General features: G+C 40.4%; 1 protein-coding gene across 1 annotated transcript in view; it reads left to right on the top strand.

Annotated features, from left to right (window-relative positions):
• The first annotated feature begins 10,438 nt into the window (after window positions 1-10,438).
• The window catches only part of tbkbp1 (TBK1 binding protein 1), a 28,310-nt gene continuing 19,346 nt past the window's right edge, over window positions 10,439-19,402 (top strand). Inside the window, 4 exon segments of the mRNA XM_054599394.1 lie at window positions 10,439-10,552; window positions 10,555-10,683; window positions 15,551-15,676; window positions 18,976-19,080. Of these exon segments, the coding sequence (XP_054455369.1) occupies window positions 10,439-10,552; window positions 10,555-10,683; window positions 15,551-15,676; window positions 18,976-19,080 (474 nt within the window).

Consider the following 19,402-nt stretch of genomic DNA (forward strand, 5'->3'; position numbering starts at 1 on the left):
ACGGAGGTTTATTTTGAAAAGACTGTATGCATGCAACAAGCAGAAATTGACACGTGTTGCTGGACGTTTATAGTTAAATGCACAAAATACAAGGAGTAACTTTTTATAGGATATCATACAAACCATTGTGTGAGTATAAGTTGAGCTGACGGCATCCCCAGCTCTCTCCCTTTCTCCTCTCACCACATTCTGTGTCTCTTCTGTCCTGATCAGCCATCTTTCACTCCGTCCTGCTGGCGTACCAACTGTGCATTGTGTGAAAGCACCTCACTCTCTTTCTTAATGCGCTTTTCGACAGCTGAGACCAAATTACAAGCTTAGTTTCTCTGGGAAACACAGTAGTGCTCATGAGTCATCCAACTCACTCACCCCGTCAACATGTATGTGTGTATTGCATGTTCACCGCATGTGTTCAGGACCGCTCATGTAGCTGTGGTTGATTAGGGAGGCTAAGTGAGGTTGGTAAGTGGAGGGTGGGCTTCTTATCTGGTCCTCTCCGTCCTTTTCTCTCTGCTCTTTGCTTTCTGGGCTGCAGCTTAGCTCGACTTTGACTCAGATGTCAGAATGAGGGAATGAAAGTATTGGATTGGTTGTAGTAATAATGAGGGGATTAATGTCTTTTTATGGGGAAAGTTCTCATTCAAAGTCAAGATAAGAGGGTTTTTTCTTTTTGCTCCCTCCACTCAGCAGAGCTGTGATGAACTTTTGTGCAGTAGAATACCAAGATGGATGAATGACAGAGAGGGAGAGGCAGTGGTGGTAGAAGGGTTAAAAAGAGGCAGGGGAGGGATTGATGGTTTGATACTCTTCCTCTGGCGGAAAGAAAGATGAGAGAGGAGACAAAGAAGGGAGAAAGGGCGACAAAAAAATACAGCAATACAGCTCATTGTCTCCATCCTGCCCCTGCCATCAATCTCCTGAACGGCAGATGCCTTACTGTCACTCTCTCACACACACACACACACACACACACACACACACACACACACACACACACACACACACACACACACACACACACACACACACACACACACACACACACACACACACACACACACTATGTCCGCCTGCCTACACGGCTGATTCCCCGAGTGATGAATCATGGCGCGGTATGGCGCGGCACAGCGAGGCATTTGTTAGAGGTTGGTGTTTTTCTCCTGTGCTGACAGGCGTTGTATAAGTGCTTTGTATAGTTTGTGTGTGTGTGTGTGTGTGTGTGTGTGTGTGTGTGTGTGTGTGTGTGTGTGTGTGTGTGTGTGTGTGTGTGTGTGTGTGTGTGTGTGTGTGTGTGTGTGTGTATTGTGGACATGGACAGCAGTGGCACGTGGCGTGGGTGCTGGGCTGAGCTGTGTGTATAGTACAGTATGTGTTTTGAGAGTACACGATGTCTTGTAGGTAACTGAGTCTGAACGCCTCACAGCAACAGCAGCTTCATTATACGGAACCCAGAGCTTCATCTCAGCTTTGACATCACGAAAGAGAAGAAACAAATAAGATTAAATCCCACAATAACACTTAGACTAATTTATTATCACATTATAATGCTTTGTGAAATAATTATAATATGTTACAATTATGGAAATTATAATATACTATGATCCTTGCAAAGAAAGTCAGTGAGTGACCAGCAATTATGAATCATTATGACGGCTGTGGCGTAGTGGAGAGCAAGGTAGTTCTCCATTCAGAGGATCGGTGGTTCGATACCCGGCTTCGGCAGTCGATGTGTCCTTGGGCAAGACACTTAACCCCAAGTTGCTCCCGAAGGCTTGCCATCGGTGTGGACTGGATGATGAATGTTAGTTAGAGTCTGATGGTGGCACCTTGCATGGTAGCCTGTCATCAGTGTGTGAATGGGTGAATGATATGTAATATACTACTGATTGTAAGTCGCTTTGGATAAAAGCATCTGCTAAATGACTGTAATGTAATGTAAAGTAATACTTGACCTTCATTATAAAAATGCTTAATAATTATGAGTGTTGTTACAAAGAATTATGAATATGTATAAGGTCTTATAACTATAATTTACAGTGCAAAAGCGAAATATAACACGTAAGAAAAGTGTTTGTAATGTATTATAGACCAATGTTTTTTTTATTAGTTTGTTACATTATTCTGTTATTAAACATTACTGAGATTATTCATGTAACATCATTTAATTATTTATTTTAATTTAGTTCAATTCAACTATTTTGTCTGGGCCTGAATTTACATTTCAGCTGCTATTGGTGTTACCAACACGTCATTCATTTGGTACAATATATGGTAAATGTTACAGAGTCAACACTTGAATTAGAATTAAAAAGGTGCCAGTCGTCTGCATATGTTTGCATGCACATGAATGATTCAGAGGTGTCAATCATGTTCAAGAATGATGAATTTAAGAATACAAATCAGAGGTGGAGCGGCTATGAAGGACACTGACATCATATACTCAGACGGAGTTGTAACATTAAGTAACTTTAAAAGTGTCCGGGGAATTTTTGACCACTAATAGCACCAAGAAATGCGGCCAAAAATGTGCCAGAGGAGGCAAAGAAGAAGAAGAGTCTAGACCAACATAATGAAATAATTAAGAACGAGGGATGGGTGTTGATTTTGGGCCCAGTGGATGGCCCCCAGTTCATAGAAACAAATCTGAGTACCAGCATGGGAGCAAAGCAATATTCGAAGGTACAAAAGACCTGAATTATCCCTTTAAATTAAAAATATATATATAAAAAAAGAAGCATTGCCTTAATGAAATAAAGTCTAAATTAAGAGTAGTGTTCCGGGGTTAAATCAGGAAATATTTGCTCAACACATAAGCAAGCCTAGAAAATCTCAGCAAGTATTTAATTCAAGCTGTAAATACTGAACAGATGAATATTCAAAGCTACGGATACATTTTGCTCGGTTCTTAGAAAGTATTGGGTCCAACTAAACAAGATCCCATGCTGTATATATCGCATAGAAAGAGGCTGCAGTAAATAATAATGTAGTGAATAACTGCACAAGGTGAACATGCCGGTGCTCTACACTAGTTCAAGCACTGCATGTTTACTCTGTGTACTTGACACATGCAGGCAGGTGAGAAGGAAAACTTCTCAAGGTATCTGAATCAAATAGTATTAGTTTAGTGCTGAGATGTCTTGGCATTGGTTTGAACCGGTCTGGAGTACCAGATGGAGTTATTAGGCCGGTTACCAGGAAGGACATGGCTCAACGGGTGTGAACACAAATCATTTATTTTGTCTAAACTTTTACTCTGTCGCATTTTGTTTTCTTTTATTACATAGACTTAAAAATATATATATTTATTTAACAGATTAGGGAAACTTTCACAAATCAAGATACTAGAAAATAAGACCTTGTGACACGATTAAAAAAAAAACATTTCACTCTATACTCTAGTAGTAGCCTGGGTCAAATGCTGTTATCACCCTTTGACCCAGGTCTGACAGCTATCAGAGGTGTTTACCCACAACACTAACCCGACAACACTGGCCTGTCCATCATCACCAGTGATGACTGAACTCTGTGTGGCAGGTTTTAACACCTCGGTAGCGATCTGTCAATCACAAAGTAGCCCCACCCTAAAGCATACCCTGCTTTCTGGTCTATTTGACTCTAAATGGACCATAATTTACTGGATGAATATCATACTGTATAGAAAAAGACTTGAAACTAGAGATTGAGACCATAAACTCATGTTTACAATTTTAACACTTCTGCATTGGCTTCACTCGGCAGAACTCGAGGTGCTGCCTGGTCACGACCCAGTCTATGGGAATAACTGAAACAGATTATATCTCCTACTACATCGACCAGCTCACACACTCCCATAAGGACAGTGCACTGGCCCCTGATAGATGGTTAAACGTGGTCTCTGACTGGATGAAATAAAGAACGGGGACACAGGAACATCCATTTTGTCTGAGCTCCTCTCAGTGGCAGCACAGAAATGAGGCATTCATCACACACACACACACACACACACACACACACACACACACACACACACACACACACACACACACACACACACACACACACACACACACACACACACACACAGCTCCCCTTCCTCGATCCCTCTCTTGCTCTCTGCTCCTCTACCCGAAATATCCCTCCTCCGGCTCCTCCTCCTCCTTCCCCATCACGCACTATCCACTCCATCTCCTGGACCTCTGGGCTCATTTGCTGAGGCTCTCGGGGGCCCCGACCGAGACTGTAGAAGAGAGATCGTATACACTCCGCTCCGAGACCAGTTCATTACAGGGATTACCACAAGAAGTCATACATTACCGGAGGCCCACATGGCGTACGTTGTTCCACAGAGACTACCATCCTCTTCCTCTTCGTCACCCATTTCTTTCCTTTCCTCTCCAGAGGTTTAAGCATCACAAATTTACGTGCAGGTCTCCTGTTTGAATGAGTAGAGATCTGACGAGGTCGGACCTGCTGACATTTACTATCAAGTCTGAATCAAATGTTGTCACATTGACGTCTAGGCTGTTGACACTTTCAACCAGCACCTAAAAACATATCTTTTTCACCAAGCCTTTCTTTTATTTCTTTTTCAGTGTTCCACAGAGTCACACATATTTCTTTCAAATGACCTTTTATGCAGAGCTTGTTCTACATATGTAACTATTAGAAGTCCAACTGAGGTTGTTATTGCTCATCATCAAGTGTTCTGAAGTAAATCTACACACCTGGTCATCCTCAGCAAATTAAACAACACAAAATATTAATCATTATATAAATATTTCTCTATTGTAGCCTATAAATCGCTCTATCACCCGTTAGGAAATTCAGAATTGCATTTATTTTCATCCTTACTTGTTAAACTGATTGTATGTTTGGTTCTCCAAACATTTAGCAATATATTAATAATATTTGGAAATATTAGACTCTATACTGAACTTCAAAAGCGAATTTGTAATATTGATGTCTCCTCGATTAAACGTGATGCACAACAGCTGGAGTATCCAGCAGGGTATTCTATGATGGGTTGATCCATCATCCATTTAAAAACAATCATAAGCCTATCAAACCCCAGAGCTGGTGCTCTCTGTAAATACTGCAAGTCATATTTTTAGGAGCCTTTGAGGGCTGAAGCAACATGATTGTTCTTTCTCTCTTAGTGAGGTCAAGTTAGATAACAGTTGCCAGATGTAGACTTAAAGGAGCAGATCTCTTCTTACAGATGTTAATATTGATGCATTCTGTTCTGGTTCCTGCTTTATGGCTCTTTCTTTGGTAACAAGTTATGTAATCATACGTTATTCATTTCTTCTCCACCATAAAGCTTGTGTATATTCAAGGTTCTGTGAATAAAGTGCTGCAGGGAGGACGTATTTTAAGCGAGTAAGCATTGCACTGGTTCTCTCGACAAAAAGCACATTTTTTCCCATTGGATTTGGGATTATTGCAGAAAATAGGCTCTAAACATTTATGATACTTCAAAGTTTTGTTCAGCAAGGTAATCTTAACAAATAAACCCAATTTTTATGATTTTTGAAGCGTGAATACAATCAGCAGAAGTAAAAACTAATGTTAGGCTATAAAGCAACTAAACCACGGTCCACACAACCAAGCTAAAGGATGACTAGTGTTCTAGTGATAATGTTTAAGTTGTCTCTTTTTGACACTTGTTAGCAACAGCCATTATTAAGAATCATTAAAGTTTCTAAATTTAGCACAAGGCTATTTACTGACCTATTTTGTATCGTAGATCAAAACGTTAAAATCCTTTGTGCAGGCATCAAACGACAAACGCATTCAAAATACGCTTTGAATTCAAGACGAGAGAACCAGAGGTGCAAAAATGTAAATAATTTATTTTATTTTATTCTATTGATTAAAGGACTCTTTGAGGAAAAAAAGAAATGTATTCCATCATAAATCTGCCCTGCTTGGCCGTTTTGTTGCTTTGTTGCGTGCTGTGTAAACATAGCATAATTATTTCTGTGTCTCTGTTGCATCCCGGAGCATAAATATATAAGAGCAGCAGAAATCACGCCAGCTGGGTTGGGGCTGGGTTTTGCTGTGATAACAGAACCAGGACCAAAAAGGGAAACAGAGGAGGAGAGAGTCTGCACAGTGTGTGGTTTTAATGTTGGATCCTGAATAAGGGAGATGCGACCACTTCCCTCTCTGTCTGCAGCTCAAAGTGTTCTTTTCTCTCTTTCACCATCAAACCCCGCGGTACCTTTTTTCTCCCTTTTCACCCCCCTTCCTCCGTCCCGTCCTTTTATTTACTCTCTCCTCTCTGTCTGGCACTGTTAAACAGTCCAGCTCTTCTCAACGCCACCCTGTGATCCCCACGGGCCGAACGTTTGGCACCTCTGACTCAGACAGTATGTCTGTTAGTGGAGAGTCCCGGGCAAATGCTCCCATAATGCCTAGCAACGCGCTGCTGCACCTGTTTCCTCTGCAAGAGCTTCGTTCTCACGGAGATGGTCGGTCCAACACACACTGAGAACCTATTAACATGCCGGCAGGTAGCGTTTGATTGTGTGCGAGTTTGTGCGTATATCGATGCGGACATGTGAGCACATGCACATAAATGTGTGTGGGAAATGAGCCGGTGCACAGAAAGTGTGTGTGCGTGTTTTAGTATGTGCGTGTGTCAGTACAAGGACATGGCTGCAGCAATGCAAGCAGGAACAGTGCTCTGTATATGTGTGTGTGTGTGTGTGTGTGTGGGTGTGGGTGTGTGTGTGTGTGTGTGTGTGTGTGTGTGTGTGTGTGTGGGTGTGGGTGTGTGTGTGTGTGTGTGAGAGAGAGAGAGACAGGTAGGGAGGTATTGATGCACTTATCCACTGTACTGGATCTGTATCGACCATGTGCACTGACCTTATTAAAAGGATCAGTTATTAGCCAGACATGTCTGATCCGCATCAAATACTGTTTCTTAGCCACACGTATTAAAAAAAAAATGCAACTAATAACAAATAAGAACTTGAGGCTTCAAAGCCTAAGTCTATGTTTGGACGTCAAGAAAGTCGTCGGTTTGTTGTAGCAAAGCTTTCTTTACTTGAAAAATGATCTTTTAAGTTGACAAACATCACGTGCAATTCATGTCAAAATTCTAATTCACATAGAAGTTGACATTCTATTCATATGAATGATTGTATTGTTATGATAATTGTAGCCTATTTAGAACATTAAATCTAATATGAAAGAGTAGATTCCATTTGTTTAAACAATTAGAGGACTTAAAAAGCATTTAATTGGTCTTTGCATTTATTAAGTATTTAACATGTTTCAATAACACATCTATAAAACAACCTTTCTTCTAATTGGTGTACCTATTTCAGATAATATAAGATGATTAACAGTAAAGTTCTTTTACGCACAAATTAGCTTTTCTCTGGATTTTGTAAAAATCGGATCCCTTGAAAAAATAATGTTTGGGAAACCCTGCTTTATGGAATTGAGTCTGTTATTATCATGCAGCCTGTGAAAAGGTGCTCCGCAGGCAATTGAATCATAACATCCACTTGGCGATTTCATCAGATTTTTGGTCTACGGATAATTATGTGCTCGAGCCTGAATGTAGGCGGACGGCGAACGGTGAACGCCGCGTCCGTAGGAGATTTTTATGGAAATGTGGTCACTACATAAGAGCAAGGTGAAAGCTCAGCCTTTTTAATAAACATGTTCCATTATTGTTTATTTTTTTCTAGTGGGTACAGTCAGCAGCAACGTTTCAGTTTTTTTTTATAGCAACTCTTAAACATCACAGGACCATGATATCATCTCAGCGTACACACCTGTCTCCATGCTTCAGGTGACCAGAACAGACTGGTCCACACATGCATTTTGTCTTTTTGCAACTGTTCCTCTGTGTATTTTTTTTTTTGGCAACATGTGCACGGACGTGTGTTTGTGTGCACGTGGGAGTGCTTTTGGATCATCCTGTTAGACCAGCGAGGAAAAGCGCCGTTAGATTGGCTGAGGCTTTATCCCCGCTCTCTCTTAAAACACAAGGAAAATAGCAACCGTGGAGGAAGGGAGCAGATGAAAATAGCTCAGTAGGCAATCGCTGACTCACAAGGCAGCGCTGGGAGTCAGGAAGGCATCCATCGCAGTGTGCATCAAATCACTGTTGTGTAACTCCATCAGCACCCGTAAATCAAAACCCGTCCTCCGTGTTCCACAGCTACATCGTCTACTGTGACTTTTGAGCAAATGTTCCCCCCTTTTGTGGCTGCATAATAAGGAGGGCGGTGACATCACAGGCGCCATTCATCACTTTTGACAGCAGTCTTTAGGGGAAGGTGGGGGCGGGCCAAGGCTGTAGCATGGTCAGCTAACTACCCGGCTCATTCATCACGCAGATCAAAGAGAGCGGAGGGCTTTCTCAGCTCATGTTTCTTTAAGTACTGTGAAATGGAACAAGAGCACGAACCAGACTCTAATGTGAGTCTGATTTACATATCAGCTACCGTAATGCACTGGTTACTCATGCACCTGTAGGACAGCTCTCAGCAAAAAAAAAGAGACCTGTTGTTATTAACAAAAAAGAGTGATGAAAATGAAGGATAATGGTATTGGAGCAGCTAGAGAAAATCCATACGTTTGCATAGACACAAGTATCTTGGTTATGATCAAGTGGAAACCTCTGGTTCTGCAGAGTAAAGCCAATGCTTCATGTCTTAAAGCTGCATTCTCTCTACTGTCCATCAGGGGGCGACTCCTCTGGTTGTAAAGAAGTCTATGAGAAAATGACTTTCTTGATTTATTCCCTTTTGTAAACATTGTAAACATGAGTTCATGGTCTCAATCTCTAGTTTCAAGTCTCCTTCAATACAGCATGATGTTCATTTAGTAAATTATGGTCCATTTAGAGTCAAAAAGACCATAAAGCAGTGTATGCTTTAGGGCGGGGCTTAGTGTGATTGACAGGTCACTGCTGCTACTAGCGATGTTTACGGCGTCTCTACGTCACTCCTCAAAATTCCAAATATGTTTACTTCATTGGCTGCAAATACTTTTTTTATTTTTATTATAATAGACAAAGCTTCTTTCACACTTTCTATGACACCCATGTCTATAATGCATTATAACAAATTATTGTTATAAGCACTCATAAATATTCATAATGTTTTAAAAACAATGATAACACATCATAAAGATAAGATAATCGGATAAGATAATCCTTTATTAGTCCCACAGAGGGGAAATTTGCAAAATGATAAAGTGGTTTATAATGACTTGTAAGATTAAGTATCATAATACCTGATAATTGCTATGTCACTTGCTGACTTTTGTTTCTCCAGGATCATAGTGTTTAATAATTCCCATAGTTGTAAAATATTATTATTGTATAACTTTCCAACAGGTAATTATCACCTGAATCCTCGGCTCATACGGAGCTTCACAGCGAGTTTCAGCCCTTTGTTCAGCTGTCCGCCTGCAACTTCACTTCTTTTGTTCCGTTTAACTTGTTGTGGTTGGTTGGTCTCACTCACTCACTCAGAGTTTTCTAGAACCACAACAGTGGGAGAAAGTGATCGTCAGATGGGAGTGATGTGGAGATCTGTACCTCTGTAAATAGACTCAAAGAAACGCCGATACATCTCAGTCCTCAAGAGACGCAGAAGAGTTCTCTAAAAGCTAAGTGCCATTAAAAAAAGAATCTGCGCGGAGGGGTGCTGTGGTTTGGAAAATATTTGGGAACCGTAGCGCTTTATTGACGACAATGCAATAACTTTATAGACATTTTCTATAGTTGGCAACAGCTCAGCATTGACTCTCAGAACTTTACCAGGACTCTAATTCTTTCTGTTATTGTCTTCTTTACATTCCTGAATTGGGAGTCATAAACCCGAAGCGTTAGAAAACATTTTCCCACTATGTCTTCACTTCACTTTTTTGGACTAATCCCCATCTATGATGCGTCGTCACTCTGCCTCTAAAGTTCTCTTCAGCTTCGGTCTGAACAAAAAAACTTCCTGAAACCGGGAGATGAATGAATCAGATCTCACTTTGTTTCAATGTAAATGTCACAAACATGGTTCAAACCTGTGCACGTAAACAAACTCAATGTGATCATGTGACTCAGGGATTTGTCTGATGATTGTACAATTATTCACTGAGTCATCTTAAAATTTCACATGGACCAACAGCGTCTGCATCCCGTCTCTCTCTCTCTCTCTCTCTCGCTCTCTCTGTGTACTCACTCTGCTTTTGAATATTTTACACTGTGTGTGCCAGAAATTCGACCGACTGCCGCTTTGTTCTGTTTTGTTTGTTGCGAGTAGCCGCCAGCTTGATGTTTTTTAGTGCTGCTGCAGGGGCACCGATAGTTGACCCCTGCCGGGATTATGAAATGCTGTTTTTATTTCTTGGTAGGTACATTTAATTGAATGGAAGCAATCTGGTGATTTAATAATTCACGAGCAAATAACCGTCTGTCCGCAGGTTGAGGCCCTGAGCGATGCAATCTATGTTCGGCGGAGGGGAGCTGGGGCTGCTGGGAGGAGGCGGCGGCGACGGCGGGGGCCTGAAGGAGGACGGCTGCGGCGGCGTGGCGTGGCACTCCTCGCCGCTGCCCCCGACGACGTCTACTCTACCTCCCACTTCGCCCTCATCTCGGCCTACCAGGACATCAAGACCAGGCTGGCCCTGCTGGAGCGCGAGAACACCAGCATCAAGAGGAAGCTCAAGATCTACGAGATCAAGGTGAAGAGCTCTCACTTCAACGCCGAATCACAAAGTCAAATATTAGCATTTCTTTAGACCTGTTATATTTGTTGTCCTTGTTGGTATCAGACAGAAGGTCTCAAGTGCCACCAAGGATGAGGCCAGCTTGTTTTTTTGATTTATTAGTCTCTCAAAAAAAGGTGGTGAGCCGTCCACCCTTAGCATAATGGAGGCAGGGAGAGTGTACACAAAGATAAAAGGAGAGAAAGCTTTGGTGGGCTTTGATCATGGACCGGCGGGGGAATAAACAGGAGAAATAACTCATTTTTAAGTAAAAATAATTTAGAGCAACAACCGTTAGGAGCCCCGGGAGCAAACGGAGCGGCTATAAAAAGGGTTCTGCACACATAAGCTCTTGTTGAAACGGTTTAATCTCTCACAGGAGCAAACACAGACCTTTAAAGTAACAATGGAACCCACTTACACCTGGTAATAACAACGGGCTGTACATGCGTATCTGGATAATGAGGAAAGGTCACAGGCTTTTGGATTCAAACTGTTACCTGATTTCACCGCATTTTAATAGGATCCCGGCACATTTTTTAGGCAAATTTGTCAACAAACATGTATGTCCCGGGGTTATAGGAAGCTAAGCTGCTGAATGGGCCCTACTTTTTTTTATTTATTGTCACATGAAGAGAGCCAAATGTTAATCAGCCTGCAACAATGCTCATTAAATATCATATAAAGAAAAGCACAAAAAAAGAAGAAAGGAAAATAGAATATAACATGTGAAATGATATATGTGGACAGTTATGTAGTAGATGAAGGCTTATTGGGGAGTAATATATAGATAGATAGATAGATAGATAGATAGATAGATAGATAGATAGATAGATAGATAGATAGATAGATAGATAGATAGATAGATAGATAGATAGATAGATAGATAGATAGATAGATAGATAGATAGATAGATACACAAACACAGATGAAAATATGGTTGTAAAAAGTTAAGTAAAAGTATATAAAGGCAAAGGCAAACTCATAAGTGGTTGGGTGTATATCTTTCTTGGGCTTGCTTTAGACAGCAGTTCATTAACGATCATACTACACATTTTTGTATTGTTTTATATTAATTAAGTAAAAGAATATTAGAATTATGGGTGAAATCAATTCAGCTACTTTGAATGAAAAATTGTCTCTTCAGAGGGAGTTCAGAGCTCATCCAGAGGGTCATGAGGGTTCAGATATTGGGAACAGAGAAAATGAGCTGCACAGGTCTTATCTCACTCTTCATAATGTTACTCTGGATGTAATTTTAGATAACAAAGTTACATTTCAGCGCAGCCAGGCCTGTTTGCTTGGTGGCGGAAATCGGACTACTTTTCGGTTGGATGAGGGAGGAGGTGAGGCAGAAATCCACCTCCTAGCTGGGCCAACGGACACATATTCAGAGGGGGAAGGAAGCGTAACGATATAGCGTGGGAGGACAGAAAGCGAGGAAAAATGGAAGAAATAAGTGGAAAGAAGGAGTTAAACGGGCGGAAAGATGCCGTGTGAGGCCCAGAGAGGGGAAGAGAAATTAGGGAGTAAAGGGAGATAATGATGCAAAGAGCAAGGGAGAGATAAATTGCTGAAATTAAGAACAAAAGAGGATTAAAGTAAAAAAAAAAAAATCCTGGAGGTTCTTCTTATTATCATGAGAGTGTGGTGTTCCACTTATTCTAGGAATTATATGGTGTAATGTACCCACTCTCCCCTCAGATAGTGCTGCCCAGTTTTACTTCAGGTGCATGAGGACTTTTAACAAGCTGTGCTGTTTACAACAAGAGAGAGAGAGAGAGAGAGAGAGAGAGAGAGAGTATCAGAAGTACTTGTTTCTTGTCTGAAAGTAGAAAGAACGAAAAGCTTCAAATGACAAAAAGTTATCAGAGAGGCTGCTGACAATTCCAAAAAAGATTCAAGCTGTTGCTGCCTCATGGTCTATGAGGGATACTGTCGGTAGGGGAAAGAGAAAATCTTCTGTGATGTTGGAGTTAAAACTGAAGCTCCTGAGAGCTTTGATTCAAGGAAAGTTGAATCAAGAGCAGACCAGTCGCAACGGAAAAAAACATCTGCATTGTAAGTCTCTGTAAACCACGGATACGTTTACTGTGGACGTCTTTGCATTCGGTCAGAGAAAGTGACGGTTGTTAAAAAGTTACGTGGTATAATAACGAGTGAAACAAGGAAGAAAGTCCTCCAGATGGAGTGGTGGTAGAAGTGTCAAACAAACACAGGACTTTCACCCAGGAGGCCACTGTTCGTGTAAAAACAAAAAAGTTACTTGTCACATAAGAAAGTCTATTAAGAGCAGTTGTTTTTATTAACCGTAATTACTATTTGAACACAAACCACAATGTTTTCTTCTTACCTTAATCAAGTAATGTCACAACGATTATCACGTGGTACTGTGTTTTTCTGCAAGTTTAATACAAAGCTGATATAAAAGGTATTCTTGGTGCAGGAATGCTGAAATTCAACACATCCTGTGGTGAAGTGATGACATTTTAGACAGACATGGATGTAAACTGCAACTTGACAGGTTGGCAGAGGGTAAATCTAGTTTTTCCAGTACAGAAATTGATGGAAATGCAGTTTGACTTTGTCTTCCCTCTCCTGACACACGTGCCTGTCTAGAACTCCTGCATCCTTTTAGCGAGCAGCTGTTACTGAAGGCTGCAGGCTGCCACGTCGCTGTTGACTTACTCGCAGGCGGCAGTTTGTACAGGGCCGATTCCCAAAGAGACAGGTGTTGATTATTTAAGGGAGAGCAGGTGCAGATGTTGGCTGTTTGGAGTTGGAGCTGCAACACCTGTGACTCTGTAAATATAGCATGTGCCTTTTTTAAATTTGGAAAATCAATCGATAGAATCACAATATTGACTCCTGAAATGGCAAAATCCCCATGTGGGAAGACCTTTTGCTCATTTGCACAACTCTGGATTGTTTTCTATTATTTCAAGCCTTTTTTTTTTTCAATTAGAGGCATGTGTTGCTGCAATCTTCCTGAAAACAGAATGCCTAAGTACAGCTGCTGTAATGAAGCAGATGGCAATGCTTTCCTGCTACTTAGAACACGGGTTGTGAGAGCTCCTCCGATGCTCGGTGGTATGAGGAGTCTTGGAACTCCTCAGGGGTTTTTGCCCTTGTTGCGAACATTTACTGTTAAACTGAGCAGAGAGAGGTGTTCTGCTAAATGGAAAAGGGTTGTTTGCTCCTCAAATAGACATTGCATCAGCAGCGTCGACTTCGTACAGAAAATGAAAAAAGCCCTCCCTGCTTACGGCAGGCACTCTAAATGTAAATGTGTTCATTTAGGTCGAACCACATGCAGTTATATAACTTGTCGTGTGTGTTTTTCTATCACTGGAGTCTGCAACCAGACAACAGTTTAGCACCATAACTAGACAAATTGCTTACTTCACAAGTAAAACAACAGCAAATGTGGTGCAGCCCATAAAATACAAATTCTACAGGGTTATGATGACATAATCAATCGTATCTGCATAACCGTTGCTGCATAAAAATGCAATTATTTCTGCATAATTTAAATGTTTATATGTAATGCTGCTGCACATCACATAATATGAAACCGTTAATATGTTTTCCCCAAGAGCTGTGCAGCAATAAGATGTAACTAATATAATAATACTATTGATAAGAATAACAACAACAATAACATTAGCAATAATAATAGTCAATGATAATATTCTTTGTTTTTCTCTTTGTCAATTCATCCCATAAAAAAAGATGAAAACCAACAATTAATGTTATTAACAACATGTATCGGGAGTCTTTCAAATTCTGATTTATCTTCTTCCTCTGAGCCATAGAGCTCAATAAAAAACACATCAGTGAGCCTCACTGCTCCTTCATCAACATGAACACACACTCACTGTAGTTTGCTCTGACTTAATCACACACACACACACACACACACACACACACACACACACACACACACACACACACACACACACACACACACACACACACACACACACCGTTCTGCAACCACAAATACTCACTAGAGGATTTTTTACTCTGGTTTAAGTAACGTCTGTTAAAAACTACACTGACCAGCTTCTAAGGAAATACTGAGCATTAAAAAAAAAAGAAACTGCATGTTTGTGAGCAGTTTTTAAAGATTTTATCCTTCAGTAGAAACCGATGGGCTGAGTGCCACAGACAGGAAGTCAGAATGTTTTGAGAGAAAAACTAATATATTGTTGGTTTTGGTCTTTTCTTTTCAATTTGTTGACAATAACTAAATATAAAATATTGCCAGCTGTTGACTTTTGACTAATCAGTGTATTTATTAAAATGACTCAGTGGACTGATTTAAGAAAATCTGCTATATAATTGCTAAGATATTATGATTGGCAAAAAAAATTGTAGAACCAACAATGGGTGTCATTCTGAAAAAGTATTAATAATTCAGAGAGTTTAGTCAGGAAATATGAACAGATGGACAAACAAAGTAACTGATGGACGGACAAACAGCAGCTGAGTCACACGCCCAGATTTCATTGATTTCAACGATTAAAGCAACTTTCTATGTAAATTCACAGATTAGTTTAGGAGAAGTGGAACATAAAATCTAGTTCATGATGAAAAAAACAAAACATGACATGAGTAAAAAAAACACACTGATCCTATGAGTGATATCTGGGCCAAACAGAAGCTGCAGTTGATACAAAATGAATCTTTTATGATCCCAGTGTGAAATCACAGCAGGATAAACAAAAAAAAGCATAAATAAGCACTGCATTCTAGTTCTCTACACTTATTATAAACTTATTTTACCACGTCTAATCTTATGTTTCTGTAATGTCATTAACTTCTCTTTTTGTTTCTGCAGTTCCCCATGATCAATGAGTTCGGGGAGGACACAAACTCCTACTGCTCCTTTGAGAGCAAAGAGACGGCGCTGCTGCACTCCGAAAATGGCAGCCTGCAGCAGAGAGTCAACGTCCTGACCCACGAGGTGAGAGGAGGGATGAGGACAGGAGGGGGAGACAGACGGGGTGGGGGAGGATGGGGGACATGGGAGGGAGGTGAGAGGTGGGAGAGGAAGAGGAGATATGAGACAATGCAGAGGCGAGAGGGGATATGGTTGAAATAAGAGGAGAATTATTTTTAATAAACTGAATAAAATAAAAACCTTATCACAGCAAGTTTTTCTTTTCCTCAGTGCTTGAATTCTGCAGAAAATCCCTCATTACAAGTGAATTAATTTTATAAAAAAGAAAAGAATTAGGCCAACCCTGGTGGACATACGCTGAAAGATGTCCAGAACTAATTAAGCACTGAAGCTGCTATCCGAGCAAAAAAAAAGACTGTGTGAGATCGGGTGTTTTTTAAGAAACCGTCCAAGGAGCAATGCAACGTGGGATTTTCACTGTGGTGTTCTATTTTTGAGAAGCGCTATAATTGGGAGCAAACCTGGCCAAGATTTTGCTGAATGTGAAAATGCCTTTTAAACCTTTTTAAAATAACAGCCATGGTCATTTAATAATATATGCAAAATCTAATTCTAATCTTTTCTTCCTGTGAAAGAAAATATTAAATGTGCTGATGCAAGCTAGTAAGAACCAAATATCAACCAGTAATATCATGACATACATACATCAATTAACAGTGATAAGGGAGTACAACCAGGAAGAGACTCAAAATGACCACAAAGAGCCACAAAGCAACACAAAGAGACAGAAAACAACAACAAACTGACTCAAAATGAATAAAGAGACACAAAATTACATAAAAAGGGGCAAAACAACCAGAAAAAGACAAAAATCTTTAACTAACCCTAACTATAAAAAGACACTACATGACTACAAAGAAACACAAAACAACTACACAGAGACTGAAAATGACTTTGATGAGACAGAAATCAACTACAAAGAGACTAAAAACGATTATAAATAGACACAAAATGACAAGAAAGCGGCACAATAACTACAAAAAACCTAACACAACTACAAAGACACTCAAAAATTGCCAAAAAGAGACGCAAAACAACTAAAATGAGATTCAAAATAACTTCAAAGAAACATAAAACAACTACAAAGAGACTCAACATGACTACAAAGAAACATAGAATACCTACAAAGAGACTGAAAACGACTACAAAGTGTTTCTTTTTCTTGCTCCTATAAGAGACATGGTGGGGCCTTTGTATATCTGTGCCCAGGGGCCCTTTGTCTCATAACACAACCATGAGGGCGGTGTTGATCCACAGTCCTCTGTAGCCTCTGTATCGTACTTAACTCCAACCCCACCCAATTTTAAGCTGTCCAATCAAATGCAAAGGATTTTATTTAAATCCCTATTTTAACTGTACACCACTCAGATATTAGTTAAGTTAAAGTAAAGTAAAGTTTTGGAAATTAATTGGTTTTATTTAATTCAATTTAATCAGTTTTACTACTTTTCCACTATAAACTTGACTGTGGAGAGAAGAATGGCAGCCCCCATAATGTTCTTAGACTGCTCATTCACCTCACTTGCAATTCTACTATTTTCCATGACTGAGAGCATGGGGAAATAGAAATGACAAACGACTCACACAGGAAGGCAGTGGTAAAACTGGCAGCGGTAAAGAAAAAAAAAAAAAAGAATAAAAAAAAAGGAGCTAGAGAGCAAGAGAAAGAGGAAGGAAATGGTTTATGGGAGCAGCAGAAGCGATTAGGGTGGAACACACAAGGTCACACGGTTCAGACACCGGGAGCCCCCTCCACACACACACACACACACACACACACACACACACACACACACACACACACACACACACACACACACACACACACACACACACACACACACACACACACACACACTCACACACTCACACTTTATCCTATTCCTTTTGGTAAAGTGGTGACTTGCAGTTATCAAGGAGAAGCAGAGAAAGGTGACACGTTTCCTGTGTCACCTTTCCTGTCCAGAATTTAAAGGTCACAAACCAGAATGCAATTTTTTTTTTTATGTTTTTCCGATAAAATGCAGATAAAACAGACAGTCAAGGGTACAAACTGAGCATGCTGTGTGTACATTTTGTTTGGGGAATATACACGACTAAAGCACAATATGAGCTGGCATAAGTCTGCCTAATTACTCTACATTGAGGCCATGTTTTGCAGACGCTCTGTACAAAATGGTTCCACGGTACTACCCATCCAAACATTTACTCATAAGCTGCTCAAATGAAGATAGACATTTCACTTTGTCATACAGATGTTTACAACTAATGATAAACACATTTTATTGAGGCTCCAATGTACCCTTGGTTCGGAAACCTGGCTAATGTCACTGGTTTTCTCAGAGCTTATCACTTTAATTTAACATTATTTATCATAACTGATATAGTGGCCAAAATGATGAAAATAAGTCCTTTGAATTAGCCGTTTAATCAACCCTCCCCATCTTTACTCTCCTCTCAACACATTTACACATGCACTTTTCATCACCTCACATTAGAAAATACAAATTGCAATCAAATCGAGTGTTTCAAACCAACTAATTAAGCAAAAAAAAGCTTTTCAGCTTTGAACCCAAGAGGATGTTTAAAACAACAAACCCATCCCACACAGATGAACTAAGATGAAAATGTAAAAAAGGTGATAATGAGAACATCTTTTAGGTATTAAAATCTCGTATCCTTGTGCATCTCCTTAGTCTCAGTCACGATGCCGATGACAAGCCGCTCTACACCTCTGTGATGGTTTTCTACCAGCATATGTTACCATAGACACACTGCACACAGCAGCGGTACACCTCTTTGTCCTCTCTTATTTATCTCACTCCCTTGCTGCCGCTCCCACTCTCACTCTCCCTCATCGTCTAAAGTGACCATATTCTTCAACACTTCCCTCACCCGCTTTGAAAATCTCCCTTCTTCACTCAATTCCGTGCGCCACGTCGCTGCTCTCAGACCTGTCAAAGGGTGTGTGATTATGCCATCCAGCGACATTCACCCCCTCATTAAGCCACAGTGTGATGGATCAGCAAGACATGGAGAAATAATTCATTATTTAAAATAGTGCTGAAGATGGTTGTTGAATTCATCATTCATCCGTTTTTATGGAGATGGGGGAGGCATTGATGCTGAAGTGTCAGATTTTCCGTGTCCTAAATTTGCGTGGTTACACAACAGCTTCTTAGAGAAATGGAAGTTTTATTTCTTCTCCCTCTTTGTGAGGAAGTTTGCAAAACTGACAACGAAGGTAAAAAAAATTGTATGTCAACCTTTTTTCTTTTGTTGTCTGTACCTCGCTGCTTCAGCTCCAGAAGAGAAAGGAGAGAGAGGAGCAGCTGGAGGACGTGATCCAGGCCTACGAGAAGATCCACATGGAGAAGAGCAACCTCCAGAGGGACCTCGACAAGATGGTCAGAGACGTGTTTCAGTCCACTGCACCGTGTGCATTCATTTTACACAACGCAGAAACCATATGGCCCATTAATAAATACATTCTCACATCTTCACATTCTGCTGAATATTAAATGTAAACGCTGGCATGGATGACATCATGAACTAGCGATGAACATGTGAGATGATTATGTTTTAGGCAGTAAATGCACAATGTGGACAAAAGTATGTGGACGTCGCTGGGCATAGATGTTTGCAAAGTTTTGGTTGCAAGCTTTTTTTCAGGTTAAGGTTAATGCTACATAATGACTAATGATCTAGACAATATAGTGCTTCTTATGG

Source organism: Anoplopoma fimbria, chromosome 5, assembly GCF_027596085.1.
Source record: "Anoplopoma fimbria isolate UVic2021 breed Golden Eagle Sablefish chromosome 5, Afim_UVic_2022, whole genome shotgun sequence".
Classification (NCBI taxonomy): Eukaryota; Metazoa; Chordata; class Actinopteri; order Perciformes; family Anoplopomatidae; genus Anoplopoma; species Anoplopoma fimbria.